This window comes from Notamacropus eugenii, chromosome 5, assembly GCF_028372415.1.
Source record: "Notamacropus eugenii isolate mMacEug1 chromosome 5, mMacEug1.pri_v2, whole genome shotgun sequence".
Taxonomy (NCBI): Eukaryota; Metazoa; Chordata; class Mammalia; order Diprotodontia; family Macropodidae; genus Notamacropus; species Notamacropus eugenii.
The window spans coordinates 364,115,386-364,133,793 of record NC_092876.1 but is presented as its reverse complement, the minus strand read 5'-3'; the positions used below and the strand labels follow the sequence as shown (position 1 = coordinate 364,133,793).

Below are 18,408 nucleotides of genomic sequence, written 5' to 3'. Positions count from 1 at the left end.
TTAATAAGCAATGAAAGTTAAACGAAATTATTGGGCTAAAGAATGGAGACAGCTCTTGTACTTAAAAAGTATTTTGAGCTAGAAGGGACCTCAGAGGTGATCTCATTCAACACCTTCTTACAGATATCTTTTTTTAAGAAAGAATTTGAAAAATTTTGGAGGACTAGATCCATATACTTTAATTCATAAAGTTAAAGTCCACAGTGCTAAAGGAAATAGTTCTGATAAGAGCTTTGTAAAGGCATATTCTTAGTAATCCTTGAAGATTTTTAGTAACAGTTTAAAAAACCAACTGACTGTAAACTCTTGGAAAAAGTCTACACTGATACATGGAGGAAAATTCAAGTTTGCCACCAAAAACATAGTTGAAGAATTTAATGAACTCAGCAATGACATATGGGCACTTATTAAAAGTTTGGTTTCTTAGTAAGGGTAGGTGAGCAAATGCCTAGCTCAGTAAAAACACTTAGAAGAGGAGACGGCAGGAATGAGAGGCTACATAGAAATGCAGTTTCTTAAATGAATGTTCCCATATAGGCACTTTTACCTAGCTGACCCTCAAACCACAACAATGGGATCCAGTAACTTAGCTTATGTGGCGCTATTTTCTTTGGGGCTGTAGAAGCACTCTGCCCTTTATGACCTCAGTGGAGAATATAATCTTACCCTAATCTCATCATATTGAATTACTATATAAATACTTCAGAGTTTTTAAAAAGGCAAAACTACTTTTCAACCAAATACACACTGTATTAGCATGTCAAAACTCAGAAAAGTACTAAGGTAGGGGTGTTATATAAAATGGTTTACTTTAAAAGATGGCAATTACTTCCCTAAGAGCAACTTTACTCCCTGGACTACGTTTCTGATAGCATATATTGCTCTTCAGTAAGAATTCTCTTTTGATGAGGGAGAATAATAACTCACATATCTAAGGTGTGAAACCAAATGAATATGAATTTTCCTTGGAATTGTATTACAAATCACCAGATAAAGTATCCTTGAAGGAAGTGGCCCCGGATCCCCTACCCATTAAATTCAAAAGCTTTTTCTCAATTATCACTCAACTTGATCTCTTTGCTCTATTTTGTTACTGACCCAGATCTCCCTTTTATGTTCTTTACTCTGATTCTCCTTTCACTTCTTTGCCTTTCATGCCTCTGTCTTCTTCTCTCTTGATTTCCCCTCTGCCCTATAGTTAAGGTAATTTAAATGGGAAGATCTTTCCCATTCATTAACAGATCCATGTGACCTGCTTAAATCACATGGAAGCCCAAGTCACCTGTGGTAGGAAGGTAAAGCAGAACTGAGAGGAAGTTAATGAGAGCAGCTAGAGTGGAGGGAGGAGAGGACACAGGCAAGCACAGCTAGGCTCCTGAGTGTTTGCTCGAGGCTTGGGAATGGCTTTGTCCCCTAAACAATAATGTTTATTGACTGCTTGGCTACTATGACAGATTTGGCTTTCTGGTTTGGGGATTTGGCTTTCTGGTGTCTGAATAAATGTTTTTCTTCTGCCTTCTATGTATGGAGAGTCTATTATACTTTGTGATTCCAAACTATGCCACCCTCAGTGATGTGAATATTGCCTTGGAGATACATCTATTACCCTTTTCTACGTTTTGTTCTTGTCTGGCTAGTCATTTTTCTCCGTACATTCTCTATCTTAGCAATGTCATTTACTTCCACAACTTAACCCATACTCCCATCTACGAAGATGATTAATAAATCAATTCATATATACAATCATTACCTTTCTCCTGAGTTTCAGATCACACTTACAACTCTTTTTAGGTATTTCCACCTAGACACCTTTTCTGGTTTGCCTCTAGATCAACATGTTCAAACCAAATTATTTTCCTTATGAATTTTGTTTTCTCTCTTGACTTTCCCTTTTCTTGTCACTTTCATTAACACTTTTGCCAGGTTCCCTCTTGTTCTTACACATCCAATCACTAAGTCCAACTCTTTCTATCTCTGGGATGTCTCTTGTATTTTTCACCTGCTGTAGATATACTACTCCAGCCCTTGTTCAGTACTTCGATACCTCAAATCTACTGCATAGGTCTCTCCTGATCCAATGTCTCTTTCCCTAACCCTAAGTCACCTACACACAGATTAATCCTACTGCCCTATTGTTTCTACCCATCATTTATAAGCCATGTTGAATACTATCTATAATCAAGAAGCCTTGCCTGAACTGACTCAGGTTTCACAAAGCCAGGTACTGGCAGCTTATCTCTCCCTATTTGGTTACTGTTTCCCCCCACTCACAAACGTCAGCTCTTCTAATAGTCCAGAAGCACTACAGGAATGGGTTATATTTTATCTAAACTCTAGACCTTTCCCATACCTATGTATGTCGTAGGTCCATTATAAATGACGGCCACATTAATCTTTTTGAGCCCAGCATACTCTTTCCCAAAAATCCTTCAATGGTTTCTCATTATGTAACAAATTAAGTCCACATTCTTTGGACTGACATTCTTTGATATGATTTCAATATATCTTTGCAGTCTAATAATTCTTTATACCCTCTTCATACATTTTATCCTCCAGTCAATTTAGACTAGCTCCCTTTCCCTAAACATGCTCTACGATTTCCTATTTACATTCTTCCTTCCATTGATCCTTCTTCAATTCTGCCTACCCATATACCACCTATCCCGCTGAAGACCTAGATAAAAATGTCATCTCTTCCAAAAATATACCTGATATTTCCAATTGGGATCAAATTTTAAAAAATAAAATAACACAATTTTGTAATCTTCTTATTACACACACATATTCTAAGGTGTATGAAAGCAGTTGTGTTTCTTTTCATTTATAGGAGAACTGGGTTCATATCCTGGTTGTTCTTGTTTTTCTTTTAAATACTTTGTAGGTAAGTGACCATGAACAACTCACTTAAGCTTCCTAAGCCACAACTTTTTCACTTGTAAAAACTGGGATATTAACATTTGCAAGGTTATTATTAGAAAAGCACTTCATAAACCTTAAATCACCATATAAATGTGAATTGCTACTATCCCCATAGTACCTAACATACTATTTTGGACATAGCAGATATTTGATGAATGTTTGGTAAATGAATGAAAGAATGAAAAGTAAAGTTCACCTTTTACTTTACAGGATGATAACATTCTAAAATACATCATTTCAAAGTAATTCCAGGGAACTAGATTCAAAAGTTAAAGATGATAGTTCTTCAAATGTTATTTGTAAAATATAACAGAAAAAGTTGAGACTCTCAGTCATAGATATTTAATGAGGATTACGCTAACCAGATTTATTTTTTCTTATATACTAACATATTTCAAATACAAACTTCTCATAAGACATAATATAGATATATGTAAGATATTTAGAAGATTAAATAATTTTAATATGGCATGTTCAATAATGTCAATGTAGGAGTTCTGACTTAATAGACTGCATTAATAAACAACATTTCTCATTCAATATACAAATAATTCTTCAAAATAAACCTCATGGGGGTCGGGAGGAAGTCAGTTTATGCAATAAAATTAATAAAGTAGTATTGACACTATTTTTTCAACAGCTATATATAAATCATAACACTTTCACATTCACTATCAAAACAGCTTCAAGTTGTTATAAATGATGGGTCTTTTTCTGAAAATTTCACACAGAAACAAACAGAATGTCTCAAATCACTTCATTCCTGATATATAACTCCTGATATACAATATATACAAATCCTGATATACAATAAAATTCAAGTCTTAAATATAACTTGTGGTAAAATAAATAATTAAATTTAGAATTATTCATCATTATTCATGTGTTTACTTATTTTTAGTAGGTTAATTTTTTTCCATAGGCCAATTTTCAACCACTGGTTTTATTTTATGAAAAGCTGCTGGGTCAGAAGGTTAGCAAAGTAGAATTAATGAGATTTGGTAGGTTCCCAGTTAAAGCTGGCCAAGAACCCATCCTGCAATTTTAAGTTATTATTTGACATTCTTTTCACAGTCTTCAAGCATTTATTAAGTGTTCAAAAGATACACAGCACTGTGAAAAAAATCATGGAGATTGTGTGTTAAGATGCCAACTTAAGAAGTGCCCTTCCAACTAAGTACTGACTGGATACGAACCACAAATGAGAAGGAATAAATTTGTACCATTTTATACTTGAACACATGCACAAAAACCAGAGACTTCAGGGAAAAAATAGATTTTTTTTTTCCTTTTGGTATTATGACTTCACTCAATAAATTCTTACATTCAATAGCTTCAACCCTCAGATTGCATTTAGTTACTAAATATTTTATCTTCCTAATGTTGGACTACATAAACTTTGGCTGGTTGGTCTTTCTCAGCTTACATTTAATTTAACCTCTATAGTCCTAGAAGCACCATCTCTGCTCCAGCGTGCCAACTGGTGTTTCTTCCTCTCATTCAAACAACTTCTAAACAAAACTACCCTTTTTCACAAACTATTCCAGATTAGGAAAAAGAAGTGATCTTTTACTCAGGTGAACTCTGTCTAAATATGGCATTCCCATGAGTATACACAAAACTAATATACTTAAATCTTTATTAAACCTTTACATAATGGAAATATTTAACAATGTATTACCAGAAGCTAGCCTATATTCATTGTCTCATTGTATGTATGTTTCATATTAGAGTCAGCTGACCATTTACCACTTAAAGGCTATATTATTCAAGCAAATTTTACTTATCATTTATACACAAATCTCTCCTCGGATGTTCATTTCAGAAGGTAATTTTTATTAATGGAATTCAATCTTCAGGACCTGTTGTCCCTACACTTTAGATTTTTTTTTTTTTTTACTATACAGGATATCAATTTCAAAAGAGAAACCGAAGAACTCAGAACCATAAAATCTTCAAGTTTGACGGGTCTCATTCCAAATGCCTTACTTTATGGGTTGATAAATTGAGGTCCAGAGGGAGTAAGTAATTAGCTTAATAACACAATAGCCAGTTAGGTAAGAATAAGGATTCAAAATCCAGGTGCTCTAATGACCAATGTTGCACATTTTCTACCACAAGAATCCTATTCCAAAAAGTAGCTAAAGTGGACTAGACCTATGTATGAGAGGATAGTTGGGATTATACCACACAAACCTATTTTTTTCCAAAAATATCAAGCTGAGATTAAGAGAAAAGGAGGGGAAAGGACAGAGAAAGGGAGAAAGTTATATGGTTAAAAAAAAAAAAAAAACTACTCGAAGTAAAAACAAAATATACAAACTCTCTACTACAAATTGAAAATGCCAAAGATAGGCCTCAGAGAAGAAGAATATCACATTTTATAACATCTAAATCTATTTGGTCTGGAATCATAGAGACCAAAGATCAAGAAATTTATCCTCTTCCTATGGAAGATGCAAACTCTCTGGAACAGCTCATTACAAAGCACTGTTGAATTTACCTGCCTGGTGCCTGAAGAATAAAGCAATTATACCAGTGTTCAGTTCACTGATTTCACAGCGAATGTGTAATTTCATAGGGATGTGGGAACAGAAATACAAACATTTTCACTTTTAGCAAAATGTAGATGATACACTTTGAGATCTCATTCACAGCCTTTCCCCTAGCCTTAAAGGTTTCATTATGACAGGAAAATGAACAATTCATAGGAAGAGGAAGATAAAGATTCGGTTCTTCACACATAAGAAGAAGGGAGTATTAAAGTGTATAAGAATTGGACTGTGAATTACTATGGCATAATGGTTGCGATTTGATTTGTGGAAAATAATTTAAAGTGATAATTCTATTCCATTAATAAATATAATACAATTTTTTACTTTTTTTAAAACTTTGCTATTAATCTGTTTCAGAGAAAGGCAGTGTATGGGATATATAAAAATATTAGTAAAAATATTTCTCAGGTTGTTCCTAGGTTCTTTGTTCTATTTAGGAAGGATTAAAATAACCTGGATAATGGAAGAGATGAGGTACTTAATCATGCCTGTGGATGAAACAAAGCTTGGAGGAATAGCCAACATACCGTATGACAAAATCAGGGTGCAAAAAGATTAAAGCAGACAAGAAAAATGAGCCTAACAAAATCCTTAAACTAAGCTAACAGAAAGGGCATCCAGAGTAAAATGTATGACTGCCTCACTTTATTTAGCCTTGGTTGACCACATCTGAAATACTGGGAAAAACCACAGTACATCTAATGGAAGACAATAGTTACGGTAAAGAGACTGGAAATAAGAACGTAAGGACCAGCTAAAGGAACTGGAGATAATTAGCTTAAAGAGGAGAAGATGTACAAGGATGTTTCTTCCAATATTTGAAGGGCTATAATGTACAAGAAAGATGAGAGTGTGTTTTACTTGGTCCTAGAGAGCACAACTGGAAACAAAGGGTAACATATATCAATCTAATACAAGGAAAATATTACTGATAATTAGAAGTGTCCCAAATGGAACAGATGTTCTCTCTAAGTATTGATAATTACTAGTGCTGATAAAGGCACAGAATGGATGGGCACCATCAGATATGTTGTCAAGGGGTATAGCTTTGACTAATTGATGGTTTCTGAGGGTCCTTTTAACTCAAGTTTCATAATCTTTAACTACAGCAATCTGAATAAAAAGAGTCCCCTGGTATTCTGCTGCTGATTCAAGCAATGAAGAGATTTTTGTAGCAAAATATAAAAATAAAGAGCAATAAAAGATTGTGTTGGCATCTGTCAAGTTTACTGGGCTCAATACTTCATACTAGTTCTAAGGGCGACCCTAGATATATTTAGTACCAAACATGAAAGAGTTAGTGTCCTTTGCTTCTACGTCATCTTCCAGCTATTCTGCTTCCCTAGAAGGCAGCTAACTTATGATTCTATAGAACAACAGAAGAATATTAGAGCAATTAAATTAAAATAACAAAATAAAATGCTACATGAATGGAAAATGACGTATATATTTGTGGTGTACTATTGACATTCATTAATGATATTTATGTGGTCAGTGACCATATGCATAACTGGGTTGTGTCTATTAACAGAACAAATCAATGTTAAAATAATAAATCCTTCAACAAGGAAATGAACCAAAATAGCTTTTTTTATACCTAAATTTCATTCATTTAAGAATAGGAGTGATTATTGAAGTCTGTTTCCTTTGGGTCAAAAGCAAATGAACACAAATCATGGTACTGCACAATCAATGGAGGAAAGAATTTCAGGAAAAAAAAGAACCCTTTGAATGAGCTGAATAAATGATCTGCTGGCACCAGTTATCACATACATTCTGCTTAGGTGAGACTGAAAGCTTTAAACTAAGGAGCTTTCCATTTAAAAAACTCCTTATCACATAAAAACAAAAGAGGATCTTTAAGATTAGGAAGAAATCAAGGGGAAAAAATACTGGGGGAATTAGCTCATATACAAGAATTAATGTAAGTTTAATTAATAGATGGAAAGGGAAACTTCTCCGGAGGGGAAGGGGTATGTTCTATACACACACACAAAAACAGACAGATACACACACAAGAATACATATACATATATATATATTTCACTTTGTATAACATCATGCTATTTCCCTTTAATTATTTTCCACAAGTTCTTACATTTATCTTAAAGAAACTTATTTCTTATAATTTGACCTAAACAGTCATAGTACAAAATTTGAGAGAATTTCATCTACTCTGTATTGCAGATGACAATGAAACAGTTTATTTAAGAAAAAAATCAGTTAACTATACAAAATACTGATTTCCAAAAGCATCTACAAATTTCTTTATATGTGTGCATATATGCATATATGTGTGAAACAATTAGTAAAACATAAATATTTTGAGTTGTTTCCCCTTTCTGTTGCTATTTTATTTCTTTGTGGATTTTACTGATCTATAGCTGTGATTTATAAACTTCTTTGATCACAAATTTTTGAGTATACACTCCAAATATATACATATTTACTTTATATATGTATGTGTGTGTATGTGTATATGTATATATATATATGTGTGTGTATATATATATGTGTATATATACACATACACATACACATACACACATATACTACTCTACTGGTAATTACTTAATTGTAAAACTTTTTTTAAAAACTGGAACTGAAAATGAGTGAGATAAAGATAAAATAAAATTTGAATTGAGAGTTAATAAATAGCCACTGGAGCTTATAAAGGAGGAGGAAGAACATGAAATAGTCAGACCTACACTTCAAGAATATCACTTGGGTAAGAATGAAATCCTACAAATAGGGCATGCTGTCATTTTTCAGGTAATAAGGGCCTGAGCCAGGGCAGTGGCTGTGCGAAAAGAAAGATAGAGAAAAATAGGAGAGATGTGGTGGTAAAACTGACAAGCTTTATCAACAGCAAGAATATGTGCATTTGGAGTGAGAGAAAATTACAAGTCAAAAATGACAATGAAGCAGTGAAAACCTAGCACTAGAAGGATATGGGTGCCCTTGACAGTAATACAGAAGTTTGGCAGATGACTTGGGGGTTTGGGGGAAAAGATATTTTATTGTTACCTGCAATACAGGTCTCTACCCATCCATGCCTGCTCATCCAATGTTGACATTCACTGTTCCCCCACAAATGAGAAGGGTTGTGGTGTGGCTCTTAGTCCCTGTTCATGGCTCCCAAACTCAGAACCTACCCTCTACAAAGAATTTGCTACCACAGCCATGAGGTGAACCAAGGGATAGGGGGTGAGGGCAGAATTTTTCCAAAGGCACCTATACACCTCATAAACAGGTAGTGTACATACAGATAACTGCCCTGATGGGTCAAAAAAAAAGCAAAAACATCCATTTCAGGGTTGGAGATGGAAAACCACAAGAAAAGACTTTATGTAATTGACTGCCTTGGAGCTGAGCTTCAAAGGAAGCTAGGGACTCGAACACGCCTAAGTGAAAATAAAACGCATTATTCGTATGGGAAAACAAAAGCACTGAGATGAAATCTCATGTACAGGGAATAGCAAGTAGGTCCATTTGGCTAGAATGGGGAATTCATGCAAGAAGGAGAACAGTGTTTTTAATAATCCCTTTCCGAGAAGTAGGTTCGAGCCAGGTAGTTAACGGCTTCAGAAGTCAAACAGAAAGTTTGTATTTGATCACTGAAGCTTCTGGAGGAAGAGCAACTTGTGTTTTAAAAATAACAATTCAACAGTTTCATGAGGACAGAATGGAGAGAGGAAAGACTGGAGAGAGGGAGATCAGAGACTAGGAGAATTCTGCAATCACCCAGGCAAAAGGCAATGTGGGTCTAAACGAGGGTGGTGGTTATATGAGGAGAAAGAAGGGGACGAGTGAGAGAGATGAGGTAGAGGGACAATCAATGTGACTTGGCACCTGATTTGGAATGGCACAATGGTTTTGAATCTGCATTACCAGAAAAATGGTAGTGTCCTAGACAGAAATATGTCTGGAAAAGAGGCTGAGATGGGTGGGGGGGAGTAGGCAGTGTTAAAGAAGATGAATTCTGTTTTCTGCTTTGGTTAGGTTCAATTGAGATGCTTGCAAGCAAAAAATCCAGTTGGGAAAATAACTGCTATTGGAAGTTGCTAAAAGAATCTATTTGGGAGTCAGCAGGGAAATATAAAATTATGCATTTTAGAACTTATTTCTTAGTCATTTGTTACTTAGACATGAATTTATTAATAATGCCTTGATCAGGCCCAGCAATCTATCCATTGCACCGCCTATGTACCACTTATATACATAAGTGTGTGTGTGTGTGTGTGAGAGAGAGAGAGAGAGAGAAAGAGAGAGACAGAGAGACAGAGAGACAGAGATAAAAAAAGAGAGAAAGAGAGAAGGGGAATGTGCTTAGCTTTTTATTCAATATTAAATTCTCATACCAAAGTATGACTAATAATTTAAACAAGCTAAAAAAACAGCTATAAAAAATCATGACCATATAATATCAAAATTATATTAAATTCCAAAATAAATTATATTAAGAGAGATAACTTGAAAGGACTTTACAGGTCAGATGGTACAACCTCTTTTTACATACGAGGAACTGAATACCAGGGAAGTTATACACCCTATTCTGCATTTTACAGTAAGTACCAGCAGAGGTTTAAGTAGAACCCAGATCTCGCAACTGTTCTTGTTCTTCTACAAAATTTTGTAGTTTTGAAAGAAAATCTTGTATTGAGAGCCCAAAAGCAATGTAGGGGAAAATCCTCAAAAGCACTTAAGAGGCAAGGAAAAAAGTTGGTCAGTTGAGAAGGAAACCACATGGGTCTGTGAGAAGCATTTGGGGATTCACAGATATTTATAGCTGATAGGCATCCATGGACACACAAGTGTCACAAGTGATCACATAAGTGATCAGACTTATCTAAAGTCACTTATTTAGCTACAGAGTTCGGCCAAATGTTGAGAAAAGAGCTCTTAACTTTTCACCAAGGAAGAACTCATTGTCACAGTGATTTCATCAGCTTTGTTATTTATACTTCATCAGGATTCTCAGATGTCTGTGCCCTTCTGATTGGAGTGCTGAGCCAAAAAAAAAAAAATCCTCCCAAAGTCCTTATTTAAATGGAGCTTAGAAGCTCAGATAGCACTTCATTTTCAATGGCTACACTGCTTGGTTTTGACTTCCCCATTATCAAACATTTCCCACTTATCCCCTCCTTTTAACCTTCCTTTTTTGTGTTGTTTTCTATCATTAGATCCACCATAAGATCCTTGAGGGTAGGGATTGTCTTTTTCTTATATGCATCCTCAGCACTTAAGGACACTACCTGGAATGTTCTAAGTGTTTAATAAATGTTTACTGTATTTGCATTGTATTGGACTTGGAATCCAAAGCCCCTGTGTTTGATAATTACTATCTTGGGAAAGTCACTTTTCTTTGTGAGGTTCTTTTTCATAATATGTAAAATGATGGGAGGGACATAGATCTCTATGGACTCTTCTAGCTCTAAATCTAAAATTCTAGGATTGGGATCCAGGTGTCCTAACTCCTTATCTAATGATTTTTCTTTTATGTCCCTTTGTCATCTCAGTACACAGCATACTTGCGCCAATAAAAGCCAACATTACTATTTTTAACCAGGAAAAGAGAAATTGTGTGGGTAAACAGCTAAAACATGGAAAACTGAACTGGAGTGTCTAATTATGAAATGTACAAGAGTCAATTTACCAAACCTTCAATTATAACTGGTACTACTACTTAAAAAAAAAATTATAGCAAATGTTCATTACAGGAAAAGTAAAATTCAATGTGTTGAAAATACTGTGTTAAAACATTCCTCTAATCAATACAATTTCATTTTGCTTCTGGTAAAAAATAAGAAGTAATGGAAAAACGTACCCACTTGGACAGTTTTAGATTCACTGGAAATTTTATGTGTTAGGAAATTGCCAATGAAATAAATTTCATTAGAACTTTGCTAATTCTTATTTCACTTATCTACAAACCAGATAATTTTAGTTCAATAAAAATGAAACGACCCACACACCTAGAGGTTTTACTCCACTTCCCAACAGATTTAATAAGTGTAAGTGCTAAAAGTACACTCTAATTATGACAATTTCATTAATTTAATTGAATAGTGGTGAAAGCTGTGTTTAAGAAAGATTATTTTTATCCAAAAAAGTTCTAGTTGCATTAAAGTGTGTATGAAACCTGTGAATTAGGGAATAAAATAATCTTTATAAAATATAATTTTCATCACCATTCCCTTCCTTTAGAACCTATGCTTCCCATTTTCTGCCAAATGCTATCCATACTCAGTAATCCGTCTTGCATTAAAGAAAGTCAGAGCAATCTTAATCATTAGAATTTGCCATTTATAATTGGACTGTAAGACTTTTCTGTTACTCCTTGTCCATTTATACTAAAGTCTCCATTTTAACAAGTGATTTACAAATCTCAACAGTACTTACTTTAGGTTAGAGAGGAAGGATGTAGTTGGAAGAGGAGGGGAAAGCCGGGGAGGGACATCATATTCTTCACTTCCCAGGTGACCATTAGAAAAGACCTGAAAAATGGAACAGCTGGTTACTTTAAATAAACTACTTTCTGGAGGTGCTTTTGAAAAAAAATTTGGATCAAAATTATGATAATTTTTGATGAAGATGAATATATTCATATTTGATGAATATTGATATTGTACACTTACTCTTTACTTTTTTGTGGCATTTACAAAATTCCACTGAAATCAAAAGGAGAGTCAAATCCATTTCAATTTACCCAATTCTTATTTATTTTTATGAAGAAATTAAAATTCATTAGCATGAAAGTAAATTTCATGGTTGATGAAATATAAGACATGCTAGCTATATATTTGACATTCTTTTTTTTTATGTGAAACTACTAATCTCTATTATGTTCATCTTGTTTTTTTTAAAAAAGTACATAATGCATTCACCATTTGACTTACAAAGCTTCCCTCTTTCTCTATGAACTTCTTTCTGTTCCCTTTCTTGTGCTTAAAAATGCTTTTTTTTCTTATTTTTGGCAACACTAGTGGTAACTCTCCTTTTCTTCTCCAATCCCTTCCCAATTAAATTAAAAAAAACCAAACAACAAAAACAGCAAAACATAATCCTTGAAGCAAATTAGTACAATCAAGCCAAACAAATCAACACATTAGTCATGTCCAAAAACATGTTACTCACTCTACCCCTTAGAGTCATTACCTTTGTTAAGAGGTAGACAGTATGTTTCATTATTAATTCTCTGAAACTGCAATTGGTCACTATGTTGATCACAATTCTTAAGTCTTCAAAGTTGTTTTTCTTTATATTTTGCTACTGTATAAATTGTTCTCTTTTTTCTGCTCATTTCACTCTGTATCAATTCATACAAGCCACCCCAGATTTCTTGGAAACCATCTATCATTATTTTTTTGAGCAATTCTATTCCACTTTGTTGTTTTTAACAAGTAGATGGGCATGACACTTCTTTCAAAATCAGCAGTTTGCTATCCTGATTAATAAATATCATCTCTTAACAAGTATAAAAGGATTTCCTCTGGATTCCCATTTACATGGTCAGAGTTTACTTGATAAAATTCAAATTAAGCTAAAATTTTCTCAAGCACAAATTTATATTGAAAAAAATTTAGCATTCCCTCTGTAAGGAATATGCTACCAAAAAAACCAGGGATTAATGTGAATTTTGATTTTTCATGCTATAGCTATCTAACCATAAATGCATTCATATGTATGTGCTCATACACATGTACAATCAATCACTAAGCATTTCTTAAGCATATGTGTGCTAGTTACTGTATGAGGGGCTGAGGATACAAGAAAAAACAAAAACAATAGTCTTGGCTTTCAAGGAGTTTACTACTGTCTAGTGTGGATCACAATTTGTATGCGTAGAGTTATACAGAAAATATATGCAAACTAAATATATAATAATTGGAGCTACTGGAGTTTACTAAGCAGAGAAGTGATATGGTCATACCTGCACTTAAGAAAAATCACTTAAACTGCTCTATGGAAGATGAATTTCAGCAGAGAGAGATTTGAAGTAGGAGACTTCTGCAATAGTTTAGTAGAGATGTGATAAGGGACTCAACTAAAATGCTGGCTGTATGCATATTGAGGATGCAGAAGCAAGAGATGTGGAAACACCAAGATTTAGTAACGGATGGGACATGTGGAGTGACGGAAAGAAAAGAATACATCATAACACAGTGTTTGTGAACTTGGAAGATTTCAAGGATGGTGGTTTCCCTGAAAGAAACTGGGAATTTAAAAAAAAAAATGGAGTAGGTTAAGGGAAATAAGAATGAGTTAAGTTTTAGATGTGCAGAGTTTGAGAGATTTATGGATCACCCAGCTTGAAACATCCTTCAACTAGTTCATGATATTAGACTGGAACTCAGGAAAGACAGAGCCTGGATATATAGATCTTGAATTCATTTGTATAGAAATGGTGATTAAACCCATGGGCGCTAGGGTCACAAAGTGAGAACCTAGAGAGAGAGAAAGAAGGCAGCTCAGGGCAGTACCTTGAGGTATGTAGAGTTATAGTTCATAATACTGAAGATGATCCAGAAGCAACAGTTATACAATTAAGAAGAGAAGCAAGAAAGCATAGTCATGAAAACCCAGAAGAAAGACTATTCAGGAAGAGAAGATGCTCAAAGCGCACGTGCACGCACACACACACAATCATGACTGTCATAAATACCAAGCAACAATATACAATTATTTATAGTCACATGTTAACTTGACATTAAAGCAATATGAAACAAAAGAAATGGCAGTAAGGTATCAAACTTTCTTAATAATTTTGGTTTTTTGTTATTCTGAACAAATAACAAATATGAATATCTCTACATGCAAAGAAAAAAGGAATGATATAAAACATCTCTAGTACACAAACTTTGTTTTTTAAAAAACATAATATATAAATATATATTATGTGCTAATTATGTATAATATAATTAATTAATATAGATTATAAATTAATAATAACATAACTCAACATGTTAGCTTCAAGGCTATTCTTTTTGTTTCCATTTGAATTTTCTTCTGCTCTCTTCTGTACATTAAACAATACTTAAATGATCCTTTTTTGATTTTTCCAATTTGTTAGGCACCATTATTTCTAACCCTCTCTCCCTCTATTATACTTCCATCTCACTCAAAGTAAAAAAAGAATCCTTGTAATAAATAAGCTAAACAAATCCACACATTAGCCATGTGGGAAAATGTTTTATTCTATATCTGAGTCCATCATCCCATTTTCAGAGGTAAGAATCATTGGTCCTCTGGAAACATGTCTAGACACTTCAATGGTTAGTTCTTAAGTCTTTCAAACTTATGTTTGAGTACTGTTTTTTCAATATTGTTCTTTGGGTTCTATCATTTCACTCTCTATTAGTTCATATAAATTCTCCCATGTATTTCTGAATGGAGTCAGTTTTTTTTTAATCTCTTATGATGAAACAGTAATTCATTGCATTCATATAATATAATTTGTTGAGCAATTTCAGAAGTGTAAGATCTTTAGGTACCAGTTCCTCTCTCTAACAAAGAAAGTGATACTGTAAATATGGTTGTATATATTGGCCCTTTTACCCTTTCCTTGATCACTTTAGGAGGATATGCCTAGTAGTGAATGGGCTGTGTTAAAGCACCATTTACTGACTTTGGGGCTATTATTCCAAACTGCTTTCCAGAATTATTAGACCAATTCATGGCTAAAGTTTTGAAAACCGTGGGTGTATTTTATAGGTATGTATTTTAATGGTTTTCAATCAACCATTAAATCACTGCTTCCTGTTTAACAGGTGGGATGACATTAGAAGCAGAAATGGTTAGTATTTGTGAATGTGTGTTGTATATTTTATATATAAACGCTTGGGGAAAGGGCATATTCATTACCTAGAAGATCAGTTAAATAGTTATAATGATATCTCTCCCTTATCTGAAATTGTATTAAACCTTTCATCATACAACATTAAAATTTCTCTACCTTAAAAAATAAAAGACTCTTATATGAAAAGCTATGATCTGGTTAAAGAACTCCTGCTTTTCATCACATATGTGTACACACAAAAACATATGTAAGTACACTGAGAGTTTGTCTGAAACAGCACTTCAAGATCATCACACATTGTGATATTAAAAATGCTATTATCCTGTGCATTGCTATTGTGTTCATCCTGTTGCCGAAGAAGACCATGCCATCAGAGAAATGATGAGATGACTTGCACTTGACTTTGTTTTGAGTGAGGGAGGGCTGTGCAGGTCACCAGCCTCACTTCTCCTCCAGAGCCATCTGAATCCAGTGACCAGATACTCATCAGGATGACTGGAGATGACCCAGGATGCAATCAGAGACCCAGACCCTTTTAAGCCAAGGTCTATTTGGTATTCACTTAGGGTGAGGTAATGCTCATTCAGTGAATAGGCCTGTTATATTCTACTAGAAAATACAAGTTCACATCTGAATATGTAAAAAGCAATTTCTATTAACTTGTGGGCATAAGAACAGAAGAGACAGGAGACAATTAAGGACTGTAAGACAATTAAGGATTGTAAGAGGGAATAAGCTGCATAATAACAATTTTTTCTCAACAGTCATTTAAAACTACTCTAATCCAGCAAAAGGATAATTCATGTGGATATTAATTCTTATCATTAGTTAAATCACTTTGACTAGTAAGTCGATGCAATTTATTCATGGGCACACAGAGAATGTTTAATTCTCAAACATAAATGCCTTAGTCCTAATTGTACAGCATAAAACCCATTAATTGTTTCTAAGTGTTTGGATGGCAGAGTAGATTGCTAACAGTCCTTAGTAACAGGAAAACCTGGGTTCAAGTCTGACCCTTAACATGTGCATCCCTGGCTAAGCCACAAACCTCTCACTGATCTAGGGTCAATCTATAATAACAGCATCATTCTGAATTGATCAATTGCCAATTTGCATAGGTGGAGAAACTTTTATTAGCAGCAAAGTTCTTTACATCAATGAAATCACACTTTGTTTTTTTGGGATATTGTGCCCCAAATAATCAACTATTTGTACCTTAAATGTGTGTGGATGGTGCTTTATCTCCTTGACAATATTAATGCTCCTTGAAGGCAAAGACTTTTTTCTATCCCTTTCTCTCTCTATTTTTTTTTTTAACAATTATGATAATGTCTTAACAATAAGAGGATTATCAGATTAGCCCTGGAACAGACCTCACAGGTCATTTAGTCTGATGCCGTTACTTTACAGATGAGAAAAATTGTACCTATGGAGATGATTTGACTTGTTCAAGGTCATAAAAATATCAGTTCGTGGAAACAGATGCTAAACCAGGATCTTTTCTTCACACAAACCAGCCCATTAAATACATATTTGACTGACAGTGTCCTCACTTTCAGTCCTCACTAAAGGTTTAGTGGCTGAGTTTGATATGTGGACTTTCTCCCTACTTCACTCTAGTTACTTAATAGCATAAAATCTCAAAAATGTAAAAGCTCATCTATTGCAACATGTTAAAAGCCATCACCAAGAATCTGAAATTAAGAAATTCATTAGTTTCCTATAAAGAAATGAAAGCTAAAAGTCATCATGCCTAGTAGTATCCAGAACATGAGAAGTCTGAGTTTAACATGTCTCCTGAGATAAGTAAATGGGAAAAAAAAGGCTACTTAAATAAATGCTGGATGTATTTAAGATTATGGCTACAATAAATATTTTCAATGAGATAAGACACTTTTTTCCTCATTTTTATTGTTAATGTTGCATTGTCCTGAACTTCATGATTCTCTCCATATTTCATTAGACCTAAAATCATTTCAGCTGTCTCTACAAGACAAGCTTATGAAAAGGAATTGTTAAAAACCTGGTTTTCTCTATATTGTTGGGTGGTGCAGATGGATACTTCTCTATATTCCCTTGGAGACTAGAGTGCTTCCTTTTCAGGTACTAATACAGGAAGTCTGGTTCTATCCTGAAAATTTAAGAGTAACTTTTGAGATTTCTATCTAAAAGAATCATATTTTCCCCTGAAGAAAGAAAAATTAAGAAACAAAACAAACTCAAGATACAAACATTATTCAAAGCTCTAGATTTAGATCAATGACTGAAAAGAAAAATGAAAACAAAAACCTCCATACTCATATTTATTTCCTGACAGGCTGTCCCTTTTCTTACAGAAATATTTGAAATACTTCACTGAAACTTTGGCTTCCAAATTACTCCCAAAAGAAAACATGTTAAAAGCACCAAAATCTGTAATAGGGAGAAATTTCAAATGTACTTTCCTGGCATGATATTAGAATAGCTGCAGAGAAATATTAAAAAAAAGTTTTCACTACAAGCAATATCAAATAATGCCTTAAAACAAATAACCTCAAGTGAATACAACCCATAAGTGAAAACAGGCTTAAGTCATTAGGTGTACTGAGGAGTAAAGGAATTGACAAAGAAGGAATTGGCAAATAAATTTTCATGTTTCCAGTAATATGTAAAACTATTTCAGAAGCAAACTCTTTTTTCTCCCCTAAACTGGAAAAGAAAAAACAGAAACAGAAACAAAACTAAACCTTAAAGAACTTTAAAATTAGCAAGAAAAATACTGGATCAGATATAGGATCAGATGCATGATGATCTCAGAACTAGAGAATTTAATGAGTAAATGAGATAGTTTAGTGAGAGGAACAATATTAATTTTTATAATCGTAACTTTTGTTTCAAGGTATTTTCCCACTGGCATGAAGAAAAAGACAATTTTCTGGAGCATCTCACAATCTATGCCTAATTGACACCCCCAAATTCAGGAAACCATGGGAATTTATTTGGTTCATTATTGCTTACCTCAGAAGGGACTTATAATTCTTCCCTGCAAGCAGAAAGACCAACAAGAAAGATTTTCAGTAAATATAGTAACATTCTCCTAATTGAGCCTAGACACTGTGAAGGACATTCTCTAGAACAGAAGGATGTTAGAAA

General features: G+C 34.0%; 1 protein-coding gene across 11 annotated transcripts in view; it reads right to left on the bottom strand.

Annotated features, from left to right (window-relative positions):
- Positions 1–18,408, bottom strand: part of CBLB (Cbl proto-oncogene B) — a 236,034-nt gene that overhangs the window by 39,883 nt on the left and 177,743 nt on the right. For all 11 annotated transcript variants that reach the window (XM_072614114.1, XM_072614117.1, XM_072614119.1 and 8 more), the window contains one exon: positions 11,877–11,971. In XM_072614114.1, coding sequence (XP_072470215.1) covers positions 11,877–11,971 — 95 coding nt within the window. The remainder of the gene's footprint in view (positions 1–11,876; positions 11,972–18,408) is intronic.